The sequence below is a fragment of the Musca domestica genome, unplaced genomic scaffold, assembly GCF_030504385.1.
Source record: "Musca domestica strain aabys unplaced genomic scaffold, Musca_domestica.polishedcontigs.V.1.1 37, whole genome shotgun sequence".
NCBI lineage: Eukaryota > Metazoa > Arthropoda > Insecta > Diptera > Muscidae > Musca > Musca domestica.
In genome coordinates this window covers 2393295-2418232 of record NW_026712321.1, presented here as the reverse complement: position 1 = coordinate 2418232, position 24938 = coordinate 2393295, and the positions used below count along the sequence as shown (strand labels likewise).

At 31.7% G+C, this 24938-nt stretch overlaps 1 protein-coding gene across 13 annotated transcripts in view; it reads right to left on the bottom strand.

Moving 5' to 3' along the window:
- LOC101888031 (protein hu-li tai shao) overlaps positions 1–24938 on the bottom strand; it is an 85749-nt gene that overhangs the window by 15286 nt on the left and 45525 nt on the right. For 8 of the 13 annotated variants that reach the window (XM_059126179.1, XM_059126180.1, XM_059126177.1 and 5 more), the window contains 8 exons: positions 15620–15893; positions 15060–15540; positions 14245–14989; positions 14040–14163; positions 9082–9192; positions 8720–9014; positions 8507–8644; positions 6662–6733 (listed from right to left, as the gene is read on the bottom strand). In XM_059126179.1, the coding sequence (XP_058982162.1) occupies positions 6662–6733; positions 8507–8644; positions 8720–9014; positions 9082–9192; positions 14040–14163; positions 14245–14989; positions 15060–15540; positions 15620–15715 (2062 nt within the window). In that variant the 5' untranslated portion in view covers positions 15716–15893. Of the gene's footprint in view, positions 1–2153; positions 2223–5763; positions 6021–6171; positions 6318–6661; positions 6734–8506; positions 8645–8719; positions 9015–9081; positions 9193–14039; positions 14164–14244; positions 14990–15059; positions 15541–15619; positions 15894–16010; positions 16142–24938 lie in introns of those variants that run through there. The other 5 variants (XM_059126185.1, XM_059126186.1, XM_059126181.1 and 2 more) reach the window with 4 other exon arrangements.

Genomic DNA, 24938 nt, shown 5'->3' with positions numbered 1-24938 from the left:
AACACAAAAACAATTGTTATGCATACATTTACGGTTAAATTTTGAGGTTATCTGAAATAAGGCCAGTTTTTACCTCAAAACTTTATTTTAGGTGGGTGCTTCTAATGGAAAAATTGTTTTCAATCGAATTTTATTATAGGTCATCGAACACAAGAAGTCTGTAGATCTAATACATTACATCATAAAAATAGAAAACTAATTGTTATGCATACATTTGCGGTTACATTTTGAGGTTATTTTAGAGGACTGCTTCCAATGAAAGAAATGTTATAGATCGGATTTTATTATAGGTCACCAAATAAAAGAAAACTGTCAGTCTAATGCATATTGAAATAAAATCGAAAACAAAATTGATATGTCAATTTTAAGGGTTACATTTTTAGGTTATTTGAACTAAGGCCAAAATTCCCTTTCCAAAACGTTATTTAAAATGGAAGAAATTTTCTCCATCGAATTTTATCATAGGTAACCGAACAGAAGAAATCCGTAGATCTAATCCATATCAATCCATAAACAAAACTTTGCTGTGAAAAAGATCTGCCAATAGAACTTGAGTCGAACCTGGAGAGTTTCTAGTGTATAATTCGCATATGCTAATTTGCAATAAGTTCGAAATATATACTACTTTCCAGAGAACGGCCCTTGTAAGCCATCATCCACACCAAATATGCCTGATGAGCCGCTTAACCAACGGCGAAACGCGTTGCATAGTGGTGAGTGTGTGATAGTGTCTATCTGGCTTTCCTTTTCACTGCAAATTTCAGATCATTAAGCTCGTCTCGAAAGAGAAAACAAACAATAAATCATAAAACATATGATCTTCGCCTTAACAAGGCAAAACTCGAAAAATAATTTTGCTATAAATTTTTATTGTTTTTTTTAGGGTGGATTCAAATGAATTCAAATTCTTCCACAAAAGTCCATTTACGAGCTAGACTTCCAATGGAAGATACACATACATAGTCCATACAAATTTTCTTCATTGAAGACGGATTTTCCCACAAAACTTAATAAATATATTAGGTCGTAATTTTGGGTTAATGAATGGCAATGATTGGCACATATTGAAAATGTAAAGCATACTTTTAGGTAAAACGATAAATAAAAACTAAAACCAGTAAAGAAAGTCTTCAAGTCGGGCGAGGCCGACTTTATGCTACCCTACGAATCAGACGAAGTTATATATGGGAGCTATATCCAAATTTGAACCGATCTCGATAAAATTTAGCAAAGGTATTTCTGAGCTGCATTTGATATATTTCCCCAAATATTGTTGTTACAGAGTGCATATTACGGCGGCGGTGGACAAAAATAACAAATCGGATGAAAAATATATATGGGAGCTATAGCTATATCTGAACCGATTTCGATCAAATTTGACACACAAATTTTCAGGCCTAATTTGGGTGTATATGCAAAATTCCATACAATTCGGGCTGATATTACACGTTTGGTGCACAATAAAAGGCAAATCGGACGAAGATATATATGGGAGCTATATCTAAATTTTGACCGATTATCTCCAATTTCAATAGGTTTCGTCCTTGGGCCAAACAAAAGATCTTTGCAAAATTTCATCTGGATCGGGCAATAAATGCGACCTGTACTTTGTTTACAAAAATACATGGACAGACGGACGGACGGACATGCATAAATCGACTCAGAATGTGATTCTATGCAGATCATCAAAAGGAACTATGGGTCTATCTCGTTTCCTTCTGCCTGTTACAAACAAATGCACAAAGACATAATACCCTGACCACCTTGTGGTGTAGGGTATAAACAGCGATTTGTCCTTAATTTTTGGTTTTAACTAATCATTTTTTTACAAAATGTTGAGTCCCTTAGATCTCGGAGAAGACATAATAATATACAATACAATTTACCTTTTTCCATACCACTTGTTTATACAAAATATATTAATATTTACAATATATGTACACTTGAGAATTTTTGATTAATTTTCTTTTACATGATTTTTGGGGGTTAGAGAGAGAAAGAGCGAAAGAAAAAATATTAGGTGGATGGGTTTTTGGTGGTGAAGTGTGAAGGTCGGCTGATATTATTTTTTGTGGATAATTAGGCAGCGTTTTGTTTTGTTGGTTAAATACTTGCTGCTGTTGTCAATTTTGTTAACAGAACAAATATATTACCTCGACCTGTTGGGGGCTTACGATTTGTAGCCGTATGGGAACGTTCACCATTGATAAAACTTAGAGTTGCTATAAAAATTGAACGTAGGAGGTTGGTGGTGTCAGAGTTTTTTTTCGAAGCACAATCGTTTTTAATTTCGTAAAGGCGTTGGGAACAGACAGGAGTAGAGTAGAAAATCCAAAATAAAAAAGAACAAATGTAAACAAGAGAGAAAAAAATCGTAAACATAAATATAAATTTTCAAAATAATAGAACAATTAAAAAAGAAGAAAATATTGTTAATTGAAATCAAGGCATGAAAAGAAGATGGTTAGTGGGTGCTCAGTATTTTTTTTTTTCAGTATGTGGCAAATAAAGTAGGGGGGTTAGTAATTCGAAACATTTTAGCAGCTGCAGTTAGAAAAAAATATATGTCTATCCTTGGTTCTATACAAAAGAGACACTATAACATTGAAACATACTATTGAAAAATTTCAACACAAATTTAGCCCATATTTTTATTTACAAAATGCTCTCCTGGAACTAATTCTGTGATAAAACTAGCAGGTCTGTTACATAGACGATGGAAGCAGTTCATTTCTTTTGATATTAGTACAAAACAATTGGTGAGCGCACAAGCTTGATAATGGTCGAAGATAGCATTTTCCTATAAACTAAAATGTAAAAAATGAGTCGACACATTTAAAATAACACAAGCCAGTCATGATATAAAAATGTTCATATTTTTTGCCTTGATGATAAACTGTTATACAACTATTTAAACGTTGAGTTAATTAAGTCAAATTTTCCTATTAAGCTTTGTTTTAAGGGATTGCTTTCAAATAAAGAAATCTTCTACATCCAATTTTACTTTGAGTCACCGACCAGAAAAAATATCTAGGGATAATATATATAAAGATATATGTGGGATGAAAAGATTTTAAGGTTATTTTTATGGTTATTTAAGTTGAAGCTCATTTCTCCTCAAAGAACTAACTTTAGAGGAGAGCTTTCAAAGGAAGAAATATTCTTCATCTAAATCCAATACAGGTCTCAGACCAGAAGTAATCTGTAGGTTTAATAAATATCAAGATAAATGTGGGTGACAAATTGCAAAGAATATTCTAAGGTTATTTTCATGATTATGTCAAATGAATCCAATTTCAACCATAAAACTTCTGTTTAGAATGGATCTTTCAAAGGAAGAAATATTCTCCACCGAATTTCACTACAAGTCACCGCCCAGAAGAAATTTGTAGCTTAAATACACATTAAAATAAAAATGGTTGACAATATATTATAACATTTTTGGGTATTTTTATGTTAATTTCAATTGAGACCAATCTCTCCCCTAAAGCTTAACATTAGAGGGGACCTGTTAAAGGAAGAAATATTCTTCATCGAAATCCACTACAAGTCACCGACCAGAAGAAATTTGTAGCTTAAATACATATCTAGATAAAAATGGGTGACAATTTATAATAAATTTTTTGGGGTATTTTTATGGCAATTTCAATTGAGACCAATCTCTCCCCTAAAGCTTAACGTTAGAGGGGAGCTTACAAAGGAAGAAATATTCTTTGTGAAATTTTACTAAAAGCCACCGACCAGAAGAAATTTGTAGCTTAAACACATATCAAAATAAAAATGGGTGACAATTTATAATAAATCTTTTTTTGGGGTATTTTGATGGTAAATTCAATTGCGAGCAATCTCTCCCCTAAAGCTTAACTTTAGAGGGGTGCTTTCAAAGGAAAAAATATTCTTCATCTAATTTCACTACAAGTCATCGACCAAAAGAAATTTGTATGTTAAATACATATCAAAATAAAAATGGGTCGAAATTTATAATCAATCTTTTTTGGGTATTTTTAAGGAAATTTCAATTGAGACCAATCTCTACCCTAAATCTTAACTTTTGAAGGGACCTGTCAAAGGAAGAAATATTCCTTGTGAAATTTCACTACAAGTCACCGACCAAAAGAAATTTCTAGAGGCAATTAATATTAAGATAAAAGTGGGTAACAATTTGGGATGAATAAATTTTAGGTTATTTTTGAGGTTATTTCAATTAGAACCAAATATAAGCCCTAGAATTTAATATACATACATTTCTGTGGAGAACTTCTAGCAAGAGAATTATTCTATATAAAATTTCACTATAAGTCACCAAAAGAGGGAAATGTATTGAAATAGTATCCATCATTAAAAATGGAAATCAATTATTTTTTTTTTTTAATTTGTAGGGTATTTCAATATGAGCAGAATTTTACTACTAGGCTTAATTTTAGGGGATTGCGTCCAAAGAAGAAACTATTCTATATCAAATTTCATTGCAAGTCCGTGACCGGAAGAAATCTGTAGATCCGATATTTTTCACTAAAAAAGTTGAAAACAAATTGGTTATTCTCTAAGTAATTTGCTCTCATCATCTTCATGCTTTACTATTTAACGCAATATAGTATAACACTTTATATTTTTGTATAACAGTTAAAAAATATCATCATGGCATCTTAACTGAAATCCCCTGGTTTAGGATTTCAATTTAAACTAACAAAACAATTAAAATAAAAGTGAGGCAAAACGAAATTAAATATTCCACGATTCCTGTGAAAAGCGAACACCAAATGAATTTCTTAAATAAATTATTGAAATAAATATTATGACACAAAACACGCTATACATACATATGTGGATAATTTGAAAGAACGCAAGAGAAGTTTTGAAAATAATTATAAATGTAATTTTTTAATGTTTTTTCGGTGTGTGTGGATGTGAATAAACTACACACTAGAGAAGAACTCGATTGAATTTTTTTGTTCTTGAAAATAAAAACTCACCTCACTTGTTATACGATTGTGATGTTGAGACGAACGAAGGAACGGAGAAGTAGAGGAATGGAATTTATTTTCCAATTTGGAAATTGAAAAATTGAAGGTCTGTTGAGTTGAGTTGATTTTTTCTCTTTTTGGGTTATCCTAAATTTCTAAAATTTATGCTTCAGACTTTCGGTTTTGTGCAGTCTCTACTAGACGATCTTCGCGAAGAGTGTTTCGGAAATTCTTTCTTTGTGTGTTTGTGTGTGTAAGTTAAAATAATTTTTTAAAATCTAAACGGGGGATTACTTTTATATCCAATCTGGTGAACACTGCATATATGGTGGGTGATATTTTTGTGAAAGAAAAACAAAAACATTCTAAACTAATTTTAATTCCGTTTTACCAATTCACTTTTTCTTTTTTGAGCGGGCTAGAGCAAATTTTGAAGAAATAGGGGAAATACAAGAATTGTTTTTTGAAGGGGAAAAAAACAAAACAAAAAACAAGAACGAATTTCGTCGGGTTAGAAAATTTTGTTTAATTTGTGTTGTTGGGGTATTTGTTTGTGGTAATAAAGCTAATTTTTTGTAATATTTACAACAAATAAAAATTAATTTAAAAAAATCTACAAAACTAAAAAAAGAAGAAAACGAAATTTAATGGTTTTAATTTGGAATTTTTTTTCTTGGTAAAAAATTAAAAATCTAAAAACTGCAGCTGTTTCCTAAAGAATTTGTTTTGGGTGGTACTCTGGTGTGGAAAATTAGAAGATTTGTTTTGAAATAGTGGTGCATTAAATTTCTTTTATATAAAAAAGATTTTGTAACAGGTGGTGTGTGTATTGTTGTTAGTTTAAAAAAAAAGTGGAATTTGTTTTCAGTACAGTAATACAACAAAGTTTGGCCTTAGAAATTTCTGTAGAATTACACTAATAGTGGTAGTAGGAGTAGTAGTAGTTGGTAGCAGAGTATTAGCAGTAGTAGAAGTAGTTGTAGAAAATTTGTTGCTCTTGGTTGTTATATAGGCTAAGAAATTATCTCATATAACACGCCGTACAACATGTAGGCTCTGTGAAAAAAGTTAGCACATTGAAATAGTTTTTGTTGGTGAAAATAGCAAAAACAAAAGATTACATGTTTATATTATTCTATAATCTAAGAGAGGGGGGTTTTGGTGATATATTTTTATTATTTTCTTAAATATCCCTTTTTCCTTGAATAAAAAAAAGAAAATTCTAAAGAAATGTTATCGAAAGCATATCAAAAATGCATAACAAATGCTCGGTTCTAACCACTACAATATAGGATTTTTCCGATTTTTTACGTTTTTTTTTGTCAACAACTAAATTTAGAGAAGTTGTTTGGTCTTTCAAAACAATTTATAATAATAAAAATAAAAAAGAAATAAAAAATGAAATATGTTAACAAAATAAAAAAATATTATAAAACAAAATTTTCTTTATAAACGTATATCAATCCAAAAAATAAGCCAAATTGTTAAGACAAAACAAAATAATTTCAGACAAAACACACTTATTTTCTTATAATCGAAACGAATTTAAATTAAATTTTCTCAAAAAATTTGGACAAATGCGAAAAAAAAACACATATAAAAACTTTCTTTTTTGGAAATTGCAATTAAGAAAACTAAAAAGACAATGGACTTGGTAAGACAATAAGACAAAGAAAGGGTAGAGGAATGAAACTTACCGTCGCTCAAAACTACTTCGGGCTGACTGGGAACTGGGGCTTGTTGTGTTTCTATTCTCATAACTTGATGTTCTGAAAGGTGGAAGAAGAGAAAAATAGAAGAATTAATTACAAAAAGTGATAAAGAGTAAAATATAATTTTGTAATGTATGCATTTCAATTGAATCCAAATTCTCCAATAGAGCTTTACTTTTGAGCAGTGTGTTCAATGGAAGAAATATTCTATATCGAATTTCATTACATGTCATCAAACAGAAAAAATTGGTAGAAGTAGTACATATCAAGGAAAAAATTCGAAACAAATTATCAAAAATGTTTTTTTTTTATTTTTCTGGAGTGTTTTTTGTTCGGGCTGAATTCTTCCATAAATGTTCGTATTAGGGAAATACTTTCAATGGGAGAAACACCCTACATCACATTTTACCAGAGGTCACGGAACAAAAAAAGTCTGTGGAAGTAATACATATCAAAGGAAAGTTGTAGTCAAATTGCTACAAAGTATTTTTAGGTTAGGTTTGTAGAGTATTTCAATTGAAGTCAATTTCTCCCATAAAACTGCATTTTAGAAAGGTGCTTCTAATGAAAGAAATTTTCTACATCAAATTTCACAACATGTCACCGAACAAAAGAAATCTGTAGAAGCAATACATAACAAAGAAAAAAATCGAAACAAATTTTTTTATAAAAAAAGGGTAATTTTTCTGGATTGTATTTTAGTTTGGACTGAATTCTCCCATAAATCTTCGTATTGGAGGAATACTTTCATTGGAAGAAATACTCTACATCGAATTTCACCACATGTCACCGAACAAAAAAAATCTGTAGAAGCGATATATATCAAAGAAAAGTTTTAAGCAAATTGCTAAAAAGTAATTTTAGGTAAGGTTTATAGAGTATTTCAGTTGAAGTCGATTTCTTCCATAAGTCTTCATTTTAGAAAGGTGCTTCTAACGAAAGAAATATTCTACATCGTATTTCATTATATGTCACCGAACAAAAGAAATCTGTAAAAGTGATACATAACGAAGGAAAATTGTAGAAAAATTGAAAAAAAAAAAGTTTTTTTTAGGTTATTTATGCGGTGGGGACGATTTCTCCCATAAATCTTCATTTTAGAATGGAGCTTAAAATGAAAGAATTATTCTACTATGAATTTTACTATATGTCATCGAACAAAAGAAAACTGTACACGTAATATATATCAATAAAACATTGTAAATAAATTGTACAACCAATAATTTTCCTTTTTTTTGTAGGTTTTCAAGTTGGACTCGATCTCTCTACGAAATCTACATTTTAGAAGTATTCTTCCAAAGAATAATATATACTTTATCAAATATTACTATGTGTCACCAAACAAAAGAAATCGATAGCTGTAATATTTATCGTTAAAATAATAGTAAACAAATTGAAAAGAAAAATAATTTTAGGTTATTTTTTGCAGTGTACTTCAGTTGAAGAAGAATTCACTTAAAAAGCTTTAGTTTGGATGTGTATTTCCAATGAGAGAAATATTCTAAAACGAATTCCACTATAAGTCACCAACAAAGAGAAATTTGTAGATGTGATAGGTATTAATTAAAAAATTATGCACAAATTGAGGAGAATATTTTTTTGAAAAAAATTGAAGCGTTTTTTAATCGGCCCGAAGGTAATGTTCATAAAGCTTCATCTCAGAGACTTGAACTCTAACCGAAGAAGACTTCTAATGGGTCCGAACCTAATGTTCATAAAGCTTCATCTCAGAGAGTTAGACTTTAACCGTAAGAGAATTCTAATGGTTTCTTTTGACCATTTAAAAATATCCCAGTAGTTTAAATAATTTCTAAGTAACTCCACAATTACCTGAAACATCCTCTGGCTCTGATTGACTAACAGCGGCAGTTGTTGTTGTGGTAGTGGTATTTTGTTTAGTTTGTTGTTGTGCGCCTGATGTTTGCAGTGAACTCAACGCTTCCGATTCTGAGAAATCTGTATCAGTATCTGTTTGGATAAAAATTTAATTCAAAATTATATTGAATATCTCGGCAAGTTTTTGAATATTTCTATTACACTTACATTCACCATGAATACTCTTCTTTTTACGTTCCACCGTGCGTTTGTATTCATTCAACTCATCATCGGTGACATTGTCAAATGGATTCTTGGCATATGGTGCCTTATAGACGGTAGCATTGTGTTGGAAGCCACGCTGTATGATACCCTTGGAGGCAGCACCCATTAGCACAACATGATCACCGGTTTGACTGACAGTGGCATCCTTAAGGCGATTGGCCTCATCCCAGGTGACACCTTCCAAAATGTGTGATTGTGGACCGGCTGAAATTTTATCGGCACGACGATTATCCTTGATCTGAGAGGAGAAGAATGATAAAATGTTATAAAGCTCTAATCTTGCATAAAGTTTGCGAGGATTTTACCTGTTGTTGTACCCTTTTGAATTCCTTGGGATTTGTATTAACTGGCACAAATTGCAATGGATCATCGATGCGTACTGGTGTTGAGTGTGTGGGTGAACCTTCGGCAACCCACTGTGTTATGATAATGGTTGTGAAATTTGATTTTCAAAACATATGGGAACCATTTGAAAGAGCAACGTAGCAGAGTTTTCATTTTTTTGGAGAGGAACAATGGAAAGAGAAAGAAAAAATTGTGGTTATTTGTAAGAGTTGTTGAAGTTTGGTTTTCAATTATTGTTTTAAGAACTATTGTTAATAACTAGGTGGGGAAAAATGTTAAAAAGCTGCCTTATATCTGCTAAGAACTTAAGGGGGTTATTTTTTACATAATTTTTTAAATCTTGAGCTATCAGACAACTGTGTTTTTATTTCAAAGTATCCTACATTCCCAAGAATCATGGGACTTTTCAAAAATATATATATATTTTTTTTTTGATTTAAAAAAAATATTTTTTTCTACATTATTTGGGCTACAGAATTTTATTCTTAAAGCCACTATTAATTAAATTTTTTAGTTATACAAAAAAAGTGTTTATAGTTTTTAGATTTAATTTGCCTTAAATTATCTTAATTAGCGACATCAAAGAAATAGAAACGAATGATGACGGGGGGGTTTAGATGATATGATGTCAGAAAAAAAACAACAAAAAAAAGATGGCAATTAAAAAAACAAAAATACAAACATAAAAAATTATAATAATTAAATTAATTAAGTTTTAATGATTTGATTTGAAATAATTTTGTGCCAAAGGAATTAATGAAGATCTAGAAAATTCAGGGGGAGGAGGGGGACATGGTTAAGAACAACTTCCACAAAATACTGATGGAAATGAGACTAAGAATGATATATATGATAACTTGTCTATAAAATGCATATCTGGAGGATAGAACCTCCACAGAATACTGATGATGTTTCATACTCATTTTGGAGAAGCAGAATGTTTCTGATTTTTCCTATCCAAGACTGTTTCGTTTGGAGTCTTTTAATCGGAGTTACAGTTTAAAGCTTGAGAACATTCGTTACTTTCTTTCGGTGGGAAAAATTTTATTCCTTTTCCAAAGGTCTTAAAGAGAAGATTTGTTTCTGAACCTTCCCCTCCTCTTGCAATAAATTTCAAATTATTTTTCGAAATAGTTAACTATCCAAATATGTGTCCTATATATAAATGAGAAAAGTCTTTTTATTCGCATATCGATATAGGATGAGATTTAGAAATATCAAGCGTATGATAAGAAAAGAAACATGCAAAAAAGACAGATAATTAAATGACATTGAAATAAAAAAAAATATTACATAAAAAATGTCGCTAACAATATAATTTTAACTATGACCGGTAATTAAAACTTCTTTAAATAATAGTTTTTTTACATAACCTTAAAATCCTAACCTTAATAACCTAAAAATTGAAGATATACACAATACTTGGAAAGCTGTTTGTAAGTTCTTAAGATTTTTCTTAAGAAAAAACACAATAATAAAACAAAATAATAAAACAAAAAAAAAATAAATAAACAAAATTGTAAAATTTTTCCACATAACCTCAAAAAAGGATTTTGTAAAATTTTAACAAAATCATCAATCTTTTGGGAAAATAGCCTAAAAAAAGCAATACAACAAAATTGGAATGCTATTTTGTAAATTCTTAAGATTTTAGACCAATAAAATACAATATCCAAAAAATTTTAAAATTTTTCCCCGTAACCTCAAAAAATAATTTTGTAAAATCTTAACAAAATCATCAATACTTTTTGTAAATTCTTAAGATATTATACCAATAAATACAATATCACAAAAAAATGTAAAATTTTTCAACATATCCTCAAAACATAATTTTTGCAAAATCTTAACTACATTGTCAAGCTTGGGAAGATAGCCTAAAACAGACATCCAGGAAAATTATGCAATATGACAAATGGAAGAAAAGAGTATAACATTTACTTGTGGAATCTTATATATAACCTCAAAAATTAAAAAAAAGCATCCATCTTATGTTTATCATGTATTAGGAATATTTTTGCATATATATGCAAGATCTTTTTAATAACGTAAATATAAATTGAAAATAACCTCAAATATAATTAAAAAAAAAAAAAAAAACAAATGGATTGAAACAAATGACAAATGGGAGCACATATTAAAAAGGTATATCATCTACATATTGAATCTTATATATAACCTCAAAAATTCTAACATAACCTCAAAGAAAATAGCAACTATCTTTCGTGGAAGTACATTTTAAATCTTTTTTGACATATTTATCATGTATTAGGAATCTTTTTTGCATATATATGAAAGATCTGTTTGATATCGTAAAAATAAATTGAAAAATAAACTCAAATATCATTTTCAAAAAAAAAAAAAAAAAAAAAGTGGTAATTATTCAAATTTTTATGGAAAATTGTTAAGACTTAAAGGAAATCATTGAAATTGAATGACAAAATCAATTTTTTTTTAAATATACTATTTGAGTTCATTTTTAACGAAGGGTAACGAAGAAAAATTGAAAAACTCAAAACATAACCTCAAAAAATATAAAAAAGCAGCTAACTTATGTGGAAGTGTATTTCAAAACCTTTATGACATAGTTATCATGTATTATGACATTTTTTGCTAATATATGTAAGAAGTTTTTGGGAACTTAAAAAACTTCGACATAACCTCAAAAAAAAAAAAAAAAAAAAAAAACATTAACTAACTTATGTGGAAGTGAATTTCAACACCTTTATGACATATATATTATGTATTATGTCATTTTTTGCTAATATATGTAAAAACTTTTTGGGAACGTTAAAAACAAACTTCGACATAACCTCAAATATAATTACAGAAAATTTCCAGATAATTCAAATTTTTATGCAAAAATGTGTATAAATTATAGGAAATTATTGAAATTAAGTGAAAAAATATCTAAAAAGAAAAACTAAATATTTTATTGAATCAATTATTTGAGGTTATGTTGAACATAAGCTGCTTAAAGTGTATTTTTGAGGATTATGTCAAAGAAGTCTACGTCGGCAGCATTTAACTAGCATTTACCACTATCTTTCTTAAAGTAAAACTCATTTCCAGTTCAAAATATGCTATACATTTCCGTAGTATGGATGAAAAACATTTTCTATAAAAGAGATGCAAAATGGAATGGAACTCTAAACCTTTATTCTATTCAAATTTTGTTTTTTTACTCGATTTTATGAAATTAAATTTAAAAATGATTTTTTTTCTGTAAATTTGAGTTCTAAAAGGGTCTTTACTTAAAATTAATTATCCATTATATTATATTAATAAAACATGGTGTTTTGAAGTCAAGCTATGTAGAAATATATTCTATTAGATTATCTGTATAACTTTAAGAACACGTTTACGATAAAATAATGTTTTCTATAGAGTAATGTTCTCCTGATATGAAGACCATATCTTGAGACCATTTTGCACAGAAAACATTTTTTTCATGAGGAAACTTTTCCATGGAAGAATGTTAGATCGGATTGATAATTTTTTTAAACTTCTTTATATGTATTCTGTATAGAAAAATGTAGTTCTAAACGAAATTCTATTATCTAAAATATATCCCTTTCTAAGCTAAATCCATACATTTCCAATTTTTTTTTTAGGTAACCAATTACAAAAATTAAACGTTTTTTCTTTCTCTTTCACATTGGATAGGGAAAGGGTGGGTGGTTGAATTGAAGAAAGGAATTTGGTTGGTCAACAAATATAGCACTAAGAGAACCCATTGAGAAAACGTAGTGTAAAATCGAAAGAAATATCCCAAATTCATTGTGGTTCCTTCTGTTGTGATTGTTATGAGAGAGAAACTTGGATTCCTTACAAGGCACAAAATTATTATCCATTCATATTTTTTTTTAGTAATATAATGTTTTTTTAGTTTACTTTCACATAGAGAACATTGCGCAAGTTTCTACACATTGTTTTTTATTGAATATATTCTTTTTGTTTAATTGCTATTACATAGTAATGTATATAATATCGTTCTGTTTAATATATGTGTATGTGAAAAAGGGTTATATAGGGGTATATATATGACGACGACATACAAAGCAGCGCAAATATTTTATATATTATTTTATTTAAATTTTCTTTAGATTGTTTTTTTTTTTTCAATTTCTAAGGAGGGCGTTATAAAAATTTTGCAATTATTTTTTTTTTTTTTTTTTTGGTTAAGGTTGTGGTAATTGGAATTGATGTTGATATAGGTAGAAGAATCGATGATATTCAAATTGTTAATAAAAGCTACAGTTTTTAATTTGCATGTTAAGTGTGTGTGTTTTCTTTGTTTTCAATATTTTTCTAGTTTTAAGCTAAGAAATATTTAGTTAAAAAAAAAAAACACAAAGATTAAGAGGGTCATAAACTCCCCTCCATTAGAACAAAAAATTATGGCAGCAAAACAAAATTAACGTTTTTTTCTTTAGTTAAAACAGAGACTAGTTTCGGAAAACATATTCAACTTAATAAAATAATACTTAAAATAAAGGAATATACCATTTTGAATTCAAAGAAAAAAATCAACAAAAATATTTTGTGCTTTGCATAAATACATAAATAAAGGAAAGACAAAACAATAAAACGGAAGTCACACAGAGCAGGTTTCATTAAAGAAGAATAAAAGGGTAATTTTCCCCTTTCCATAATTTGTCTTCAATGAAATTGTTCTCTGATCGACTTCCAAGGAATGTGTTGCATATAATTTTGGTGTTAAAAAGCTCAAAGATGAAAGCTAAAATAAAAATTTTAATTTTTTTTTTTCATTTTAGCCCCACTTTTTTGTTAAATAAAATATATTTTAAATCAAAAAAAATCTTGTCATTATTTTTGTCGTGTTTTTCTTCTTCTTTGTTAATTCTTAATTCTAATTGTCTTTTGTTTGTGTTTTATCTTCAAATGTTATTATCTCTACCTTGGTAATCTTTTTGGGATCTGGTGTGCCGGTTTCCAAGACTTCCACTTTCTGATAGACATTGGGTGAGTTAAGCCAACGGCTGCGATCACCACCCTTGCCTGCAACGCCCTTTTTCCAAATGCTAAAAACAAAAACAATATCCGGAATCCAGATTAATTTAAATATTCATTTCTTCCATACTCTCCCTTACCCCCCCACTTACCCTTGACGGAAAAGTTCTTCCTCCTCAAGCAAATAACCCAATGATGAGACGGCTGGCGGTAGTTCCACATCATTTTTGGGTTTTGGTGGTTCCGATTTAATCAATGGATGACGATATATGTAGCCGGTACGATAGCCAGCATTGTCCAGCATACGCATCAATGCCTCGAATTCAGCTCCACCCACACGCCATTTTGGTGTTTGACCCAAAACCTTGGTGGTTGCCGATTTCTCTTCGCCTTCCTTTTTATCTTCCTCTTCTGCAGCTTTATTCGAATCTCCCGCTGTAGTAACGGCAGCAGCGGCGGCAAACTTCTTGGCCAAATCCTCGGGTGGACTACGAGACTGTTCGTAAATGGTTTTGCGCGACTCTTCGGGTATCAATACCAAATTGTCCAAACCAACAGGCAGTAGCTTCAATTGTGTCTCACAGGCCTGGACAATGTGGCAGGCGGCAAAGAAGGCTTCTTCAATGGTTTCACCACAGCACAAGGCACCATGATTGGTCAACAGCATGACTTTTGAGTTGGGACCCAAATTGCGTACCAATTTTTCGCGTTCATCCTGATCGACCAGGCAACCGGCATAGGCATGGCTGGTGATTTCGCCCAAGACACAGGCATCTTTTGTTAAAGGCAATAGGCCAGCTTTCAGGGATGAAATGGCCACGACAGGGCTACAGCCAATGTAGATAATGCAACGGATGTCGGGACGTGCGGCATGGACAATGGAGTGAAGCACAAAATCTATAACAAAATAGGAAAACAATTTATGTCATTGCATCTCTTAGTCCCCCATCCTTTTTAAAATACTCACGACTTTTGTTAACACCAAAATTTGTGGTACCCTGTTCCACAATATTGCCCTGCATATCCACCTTGTTCAGCGAGGAGGCAGTAATCTCATGATACAACAAACCATATGGATTAACCAAAAAGTATTCCTGATCCACCTTAAGGCGTGCTGTAATTTGGGCACCCAAACCCTGGGTCCAGCCATACAAATCCAATAATCTGAATGTGGCAGCCAATTTACAACGTAGAATCTTTTCACCCTTGGCATAGCCCATGGATTCCACACCCCTAATATCATTGATGGGTTGCATGCAATTGGAGGCCCGGAATACACTGCCCACACGCGTGGCTGGTACACCCACAATATCGGATAACTGTTGTAAAATGCCATCAGCATTACCACTATCACGTGCTGAATCAACAATACGCTCCAACTCTTCACGGAAGAGTTTGGAACCCATAATTGCCTCGACACGTTTGCGTCGTTCCATTTCGCGCATATCCTATGGCAAAAAAAGAATAATGAATTGATAAAAAAAATTGGAAAAATCAATAGAGGTCGGCCGACCAATGGACCTTTACCTGTTCTATATCAGCTGGCCGAGCTTTGCTATTGTCATCATCTTCATTGGCTGACAAATCAATGCCATTCTGTGGAGGTTGCTCAACTTCAGTCATTTTTGAAGGAAATCCTGTGGGCTAATGATGGATGATGATAAACGGCGCCGTGTCTTCCTTTTTTTCTTTGCTTCTTCCTTTAGAAAAGGTGGCTTGCAAAACGGATTGTTACTGCACTCACACACAACGCAACACACCCAACGACAAACTGTACAGCCTTAAAAGAGCAAATTCTTTTCTGCAAAGGAAAACGAAATGTAAAAAAGATTTATTATAAATATTTAATTTATATATCTTCTAAAAGGAAATATTTATTTTAATAGAATTTTTCGGCTAACTATTACAAAACACACACCCTGTCTCTAAGTTAGTTGGCGTCTATATGATGATGGAAAAAGTGTCGTCATCATAGTTAAACTACAAAAACAACGAGAGTCGCCAGGGAAGAGAGAGAGAGAGCAAGAAAAAGAAAAACTCCCGTACAAAAATTGAAATCAAAGAGAGTGAGAGGAAATACGGAAGAACTAGCAAACCTTATGAAAAGAGAATTGCATTTATTTTGGGGTGTTATGGGGTGGGTGTTTGTCTAACACGGCGAGACACACATATGCACACACGCACACTTAACAACAAACCATTGCCACTAACAACGGGAAAACACCAACGCCGCCCGACGACATCATTCAACCACCCCCCAAATAACGAAAAACAGCAATTCAAGCAACCACTTCTAATACACAGTGGAGCACACAAAAATTCTCTCTCTCTCCCTAGCTCTCTCTGTGGTTGGGCCACACTTTTGTTCTCCCGAATTTCATTGTACATAATTAAGCTATGACCTCAACATTCAAATGGAAAAACAAAAAAGCAGGAGGCACAGCAACAACTAAAATAAAAAAAATAATTGAGCATGTTTTTTCTACTTGCTCCCCCCACTCCCCCATTTATTTTCATTTTCATACAATGAAAAAGAATCAAGAGCGAGAGAAATTTAAAATAAAACACAGGAAAAGCCATAAGGCCATGGCAAGTGGGAGAGAATGAAAAAAAGGGAAGACTTCAAGTGGATGAATGAGGAGTGGGTAGGGGGGAATGACACTTTTTGTTATAAAAAGTGCAGTTTTTAGAGAAAGTTGTTGTATTTTACAAAGAAAAAGAAGAAGAGTCCTCAGTACATTGATGGGGACCCTCATTAAAATTAATAAAATATTGGCAAATCAAAAGGGAATATCTTTGGAAAAAATAATGTGAAATTAATAGAATAGACAAATAAAGGGTAATTCCCAAAGTAGAAGAGGTTTATTTAAGGCAATATTTTGTAGGAAATTTTGTGACAACATCAAGGCGGAAGGAAGTGATAAAAAAAATATGTAAAAATAACCCACGAAATAAAAATTTTAAGGGAGAGCGAAGACATTTTCTAAGCAAAGTTTTGGAATAATATATTTTAAATATTGGTGTATGACCCTTCTGGGTTATTTTTAATAACATTTTTCCTACTATAAAACAAAAATAATTCAAATGATATAGAATACCAAATAATGTTTATCAATCAGTTTAAATAAGAAATAAAAATAGCAATTTCAATTATTTAATAATCTTGGTTCACCGGCTGGATAGCATATTAAACACACCTATATCTATTTGTTAGATTTTTTGCCGAGGCACAATAATAGGTTCCTCTGGCTATCCACAATCTTTACAAATCAGCTGGTCTTCCATCGGCAGGTCTTCCCAGGGATAATGTCTGTTTACTTTTTGCAGTTTTCTTATAAATTGGAATCAAACTGTTTTACTCCCCGAGAAAAAAGTTTATGGAAGGAAAGTAATCAGACAGACCTAATAATTATTTTCTATTCAACATCAGCAATTGAAATATCCCATTTTTTATCTTTCCAACAGTCTTCCGCCTTTTTTAAAAATTTCTATTCACACTTCCCGGCACATCAACATAAAATAGCATGTAAACTTAAAACACACATTACCGGCGTGACAAAAATTCCAATTACAAATCACACAACAATGCAATGCAATTGCTTAGTTACTTTGCATGTTTTTCTATTCATAAATTGCATAGAAATGACAAATATATGGTAATAAATTACACTGACTGGCTATGTGACACAAGGGCCACAACACTACATCAAATTACAATAACAATTGAGAAGAGCACAGGTAAGCAAGCAGCGAAAGTAAAATATAAAACAAAAACTAAATTTTCCCGTCTTTTTTTTAATGTGACAATTGAATGGTTGGAGCAAAGATGGTTAATGTTGATTATTTTAACGGTTGACTGATTGATGGGTGGGGGAGGAGAGAATGTTTAGTGTTAGTGTGAGAGAGAATAGAACTAGGGGAGCCTGGTATACTATACTCACCCCACAACCATTGTAACAGTTAAATGAAATGTAAAACACATGTCAAGTAATGGCGGTGGTGGTGAGTGGTGCTTAAATGCAAAACAACGAAAGCAACAACAATACATGACGTTCATATGATGTTGATGACAACGGCGACAACTATAATGACAACGACGCCGATAAATTGTATGTCAGGCGGCATTATAGTGTAATATAAGTAGCAGCACTAAACTAAGCATACAGGTAATTGAACTTTCGATAATGAGTAAGTGTATTAAGTTTTCTTTTGTTTTTTTTTTTTTTTTCTTTTTATTTTCAAGTAGCGGTATGAAAAAGAAACAAGAAAAACCGAAAAAAACCAAAGCAAAAGAACAATCACTGTTACAAAATACAGACATACAAACACATGTATTGTTCACAGGCCAAACGTAAAGTGGGCAAAATAAAACAAAAAGCAACATACAATGGAATAAGAACAATGAGAATTTGCAAAAGAAGGCATTTGGCAATATGTCCTAGTAGGAGGGGACGGACTACATAGGTAGGTGAATATGGTGGTGATACTTGTAAATTGTGGAAAACCCCAGTGCCGCCAATGATTCGATCCTATCGATGATGATGACACTTTTTGACTTTCTAGAAACGGGAAGCCCTCGCGCCATGCATTCGTCATCATGTCAGTACATCCAATGTCTTTGAATGATGATGACACCACCAACCCCTCTAAGTAGTATGTCGTGTGGGCGTACAGCCATGCCAAATGTGTCAATGAAAACGGAAAAGAAAATTAAGAAAGTTCATCTTTTATTGAATATACACAGACACATCTGACACATATCACAGACAAACAATTATTATAGCGTCATGTTATTTTATACAAACATGGGCAAATGCGATGAGCTGTGATTATCACACCGTTTTTGGTTTTAATGAAGTGAAATGATTTCTAAAATTCTTTTGGGAATTATTTTAGCTTAATTGTTGATTATTTTTCGGATGAGATCAAACGAAAGCAGGTGTGAAATAGGCGTTTGTTGGTGCTTCGACACATTTTGTTCGATTTAAAATAGTTTACATTTTATTGTTTTAAAATAAATTCGATACGAATTCTATTATATGGCTGTTGGAGAGGAGCCCCTGCGAATCTGTTTACAAACTTTAAGGAGGGAGAAATGGAAAAATTTGATACAAATTTTTGCAAATATTTTTTGCCCAAAATTTTCGCAATTAAAAAGTTTTTCAAGGTTAATGTTGCAAGTTTGTTGAACTAAGTATCACATTTTAAAGTTGTTAATAGCACATTGTATTTTTGTTGTTGCTGGAATTTAACACTAATTTTGCTATTCTTTTCCGTTGCTAAATATCTCAGAACATGCTATTGCTTTCAATCAAATGTTATGCCTGTGTGTTGTGTTATTGCAAAACAATACGAAAATTTATATGTATGCCAATGTGATATTTGTTTTTTTTTTTTTTTTTTTTCAAAAAATAAATAAAATAAAAACGAGTATACACATTAGAAGCAAAATGTTTATAGATGTGTGTATGCGGAGAATTCTATTAAAACATTTCGCACAGGCCAGCCGAGCCACAAGATTGGAATACCAAAGAAAAGCATTTAAAAACAAAAACTGACAAAAATAGATTTCTCCAAAAAAAAAAAAAAAAAAAAAAGATAAAAATGGTTTGTTAAAAATAAGAACAAGTACCAAGGAGGAGATCATGTTGACAATATGGGACTGGAAAAAGTAGCTTTTATATTATTTTGTATGTTTTTCCTACAATTACTTTGTAAAATAAGTAAAGGACATAATTTGACGTAGAATTTATAAAATGTTAGCTGAAGACAACAACTATAACTGTAACTTACTTCAATGTAAACGAACTTTGGTTATTTTCGTAACCTTTGTCCTTATTTCCTATTAATTAGTTACGAATTATTTATTTCATAAAGAAATTAATTTAAATTACTTCGTTACGTTATATACGTTACGTTACACACTAACTGCCTTTGTTAATTTTCCGTTGTCATCAATCACTCATCTCTCATTATTTTCACAACGTACTCTGAGAAGGATGGAGAGAGGGACGAACTGTTGTGGTGAGTTATTGTTAAATATTAGAGTACGTGGCCACATGATAAGTTGTCATATTAACGAAGTTAATGCCATGTTTACGTTAGAACTTTTTGTAAGGTTAACCTACTTTGAGAGGATTTATTTGAAGTAAAAGTAATGGATATGACAATTTAAATCCAAATCCAGTGGGTTAACCCTCATATATATAAACGTCCCATAACAGTAACTGTTAACTGATGGCAGAGTGTGAGATTTCGCAAAGTACTCTGAGAAGGATGGAGAGACGAAGTGATGTGGTGAGTTATTGTTATATATTAGGGTACATGGTCACATGGTAAGTTGTCATATTAATGGAGTTAATAGCAACTAATAATTAACCACCGAAAGGATCAAAGAGAGAGAAATGATGAATTTGCTTTCAAAAATAGATGGTTTTAAGGAATTATGAAATAAGGGAATAAATATCAATTATTAAATATTCATTAATGTTTTTTTCACAATGTACATGTTAACTTCGTCATATCAAACGACAATTTAAATGTCTTTTTTAAACAATTTAATTGACATTCCTTTGCCACTAAATTTTGAAAAATTATAACAAATGTTTAATTTCATCTCATCACCATTACTATTCGCATCATTATTATGAAGATTGCGTAAACATTATATTATTTTCGCTGCCATTAATTATTTAATTACGCATGCTGCTGCCCCATAAAAGCTGGGAGTACGTATGCACATACATACACACATAATTTAATATGCATATTCATGAACCAACTTGTTATTATTTCAAGTGCACTTTGGAAAATTGATAATTGGTACAGGGGCGTTTACTGCCTAAACACAGACAGACAAACAGACATGCACACATTTGCACATGCACACTTACTCACCCGCACAAGAGCACACTCTGATAATGATAATTAATTTATGCATAACCAGCCATTGTGAAATATTGCAAAATATGTACGCAAATGGAATTGGCAGCCAAGTTAAATAATAACTTGGAAAACAAAGAAGATGAATTTCAATTAAAAGTTAAGTAAGACCAGAGATTATAAAATATTAAGAAGAAGAAGAACATTATTTATTAATTCCATTACTTCTTCTTCTTTTTCCCAAGTTTACGTTTCTACTTCCGTTTATGAACAATGTCAAAAATGTATCCACAAAAACTTTTACTAACATGTTTTGATTCGCTCGCATGCCAATGTCATGCATTATTTTGATGGTGTGTGAGAGGAAAGGCACTCCCTCTCTTTTTCAAAATACCGGTAGTTGTTTTTGGCAGTCAATGAAATTTGTTAAGTAAATGTAAAGGAGAGAAGCCGGTATTTACGATCAAATTTCAAACTACTGGCGCCATCACTACCCTGCCCTTGTTGTGTTCTTGGCTTGTAATGAGAAAAACAAAAAAAAAAAAAAATAATAAAGGTCAATATTACAAACATTTCTAATGTTGTGACACATGAACCTCTCTGCTTTTCCTGCTTCTCCACCATATTTTGCATTTGATAGCTGTCCTTCCGTTGGCAACATTTTTTATAACAAAATATCAAATTTCTTTGACATGAGGAAAGGGCGGGTGTAAAGAGCTTGGGGTAGATGGCAGAGACTTGCATTGGAGACATATTATTGTTGTCTTGGTGTAGACATGTGTTTGTTGTTTTTTTTTTTTCAGTTTTTTTGAAATATCAATGAGACAACTAGCCATCGACCTCTCTGTATGGTTTCAACATTATTTTTGCATTAACATAACAAACATAAGTAGATGATATGTTTTCAGTGAATTGCAAGTGAATAGTGGAAGGGAATGTGTAAAGAACATATCTGTTCTATCTATTGTTCAAACTGTGAAGGTCAATAAACTTATTAGGGGGCAACCCATGCTCCATGACCATTAAAGTGGAAAATCCAATTAAAAAGATTAATAATTACATGTAGGGCTGCTATACAAAATATGTACTTGACATTTTGAATGCATTTGTGAGAAACATTCGATTTAATTTTATCGAAAAGGGAAAAGAGTTATCGATTGTAAAAGAAACAGAGAGAGAGAGAGAGAGAGAAAGGGAGCCAAGATTTCTTGACAGAAATAGGGAAGCAATATCAAATAAGAATTTGTATTCAATAGGGAGGGTTCACATCATTTGATCGATGGGCTTAAGTTGTCTGTGCACACATTGAATTCAAAAGGGAGGAAATGGAAAATCCAATAAGATAAATAATTATAAATAATGCTGCTTTAAAATATGCACTTGGCATTTGAATGCATTTGTGGGAAATATTTGATTTAATTTTAAGGAAAAGGGAGAAGAGTTATTGGATGTAAGAGAAACAAAGAGAGAGGGAGCCAAAATTTCTTCACCGAAATGGAAGCAATATCAAATAAGAATTTCTATTCAATAGAGAGGTTTCACACCATTTGATCGATGGACTTAAGTTATCTGGTCACACATTGAATTGAAAAGGGAATAAATGGAAAATCTAGTTAAAACGATTAATAATTTCATGTAGGGCTGATATAAAATATGTACTTGACATTTGAAAAAATATTGGTATGGGCAAAATTTGAAGGAAATCGAACATTTACATCCAATTTTAAGCGAAATCATTAATTTCGATATATTACATATTCATATCAGATTTCTGTTTAAGAGAAATATTTAGATATAGCAAGTTGTAAAGAATCGCTGACTCGTTTCGCAAGTTATGACAGATAAAAGTATTGAAAATTGTGACTCTTTGTGGGTTAGGTACCAGAAGAGGTTCGCAAATATACAATAGCATCTTCCCAAGAGATCCTGCTTTAGCCAAAATATTTGGATTTGTGAAATTTGAAGAACGTTCGATTCTTTTTTCGGATTTTATGATCATTTTGGTTATTCAAAATTATAACTCTTTGTGGGTGAGGTACCAGAAGGAATGGTCCGATCTCTACCATTTTTATAACAGATTTTGTGTTTTTGGAAATATTGAGATGTACCAAGTCTGAATGGAATCGAATGTTAATATCGTGTTTTATGGGCTCCATGAATATTCAAAATGTTGGCCCTTCGTGGCAGAGGTACAAGAAGGAGTGGACCGATATTCTCACCAGACCTTGGGTTAATAAAAATATGGTGATGTGTGTAATTTGAAGACAATCGGACTCTTACATCACATTTTAGAAGAGTGATAATTATTCAACATTTTGACCGTTTGTGGAGGAGGTACTGGATGGAGTGTACCGATATTGTCCATTTTTGCACTTGATCTAGCACTAATGCAAATATTAGGTTTTGCAAAGTTAGAGCAAAATCGGATAATCCTTTCTCTTTCTGTGGGGTAAATTATTTTCTTTTAAAATTTTGACATTTTGTGGGGGAGGTACCAGTAGGAATGCATCGATATTGTCCATCTCCGAACTTGATCTAAGTTTGAAAATAATATTACGATGTACCAGGTTTGAATCAAATCAGATACTCTCTTCGAGAGTTATCGTGCGCAACAGCCACCCAGATAGACAGACGGACGGACGGACATCGCTAGATCGACTCCAAATGTCCTGAAACGGATTTGGTCCAAAGAGACCTAGAGTCTAAAAACCGTTATCTCAATGAGCCACATTTTGGCCGTATCAAATAATATATACCCTTCTCTCTAGCCATATGGCTGAGGGTATAATGAAACACTGTTGGCAAGTCTGAATTGACGACAAAATGTCTGTCCATCCACTAATTGTTTTAATTTTATTTTCGCAAAAAAATATTTTTTTGGCAATAGAATTGGCTTGCTGCCCTCAAAAACTGCCGTCAAAACAAACTAAAATCGGGCAACCATGTTTAGGTATTTTTTTTTTTTTTGGCTTTAACAATAGCAACAATTGCAAAATATGCAACAGAAAGAAGCAAAAACAAAAGACTTTCGATTTCTTTATTTTGTTTCTCACATAATTTGTGTTTTTTGTGCTGCTAATGTATTTTTCTTTTTTATATTTTGTTTTGCTATTACCGTTCGTAAATATCATATCATAGCGTAAGACACCAAAGAAACCAAGTTAATGTAATTCTTCTTAGCGCACCGCTTTTAAATCTTAATGTCTTTGCGTGTTTTGAATAAAAGATTTACTTGAAAATGAAAAAAAAAATATATTAAGAGAAGAATACCATCCATAAATATTCATTTCCCACACCATGTGCCAAGAAAACGAAGACAACAACGTTATTCAACCACGTAATTGTCTGCTCCAACATGAGTTTTAATAATAATGACAGTAAAAGTCCTGCCTGAGCAAGACTTGCAATGAATGCCAATGAAGTGATCTTCGTTTTTGTTATTATTCTACTGTTACACGAACACGATCATTATATGTTAATGTGGGGGGAGGGAGAATCAGCATTTTAAATGTGGTTCACAGGGTCAGTGTCTTAAATGTCTCTCTTTTTCCCTCTCTTTCTCTGTGACTACATAAAGATAACTAGGTAAGTTCACATGATTTAATATGCAAACATAATATAAAGTGTTAAGCTTTACTTAAAAGAAATACAATGATAAACTTGATTAATAGTAATCAGGAGTTAAGAGGAGAGAAATATATGATATTACTCTCCCCTTGCCTTCTCTGTCATTAATTTTGCAAATAAACAAAACTTGCAATGTCTTGCCTCCACGGCAAGTCACAAAAAAAAAAAAGAAAGGGCTCACATAGACTGCCCTGAAAGTGAGAGTATGTTTGGTGTGTGTTTGTGTGTCTCTAAGAACTAAAGGAGTGTTCTCACATGCCAAATTATTTGATTTACATTACTTTTCCACATCATCCATGTTGTACTCATTCTCTATTAATAGAATTTGTGGCAGAAA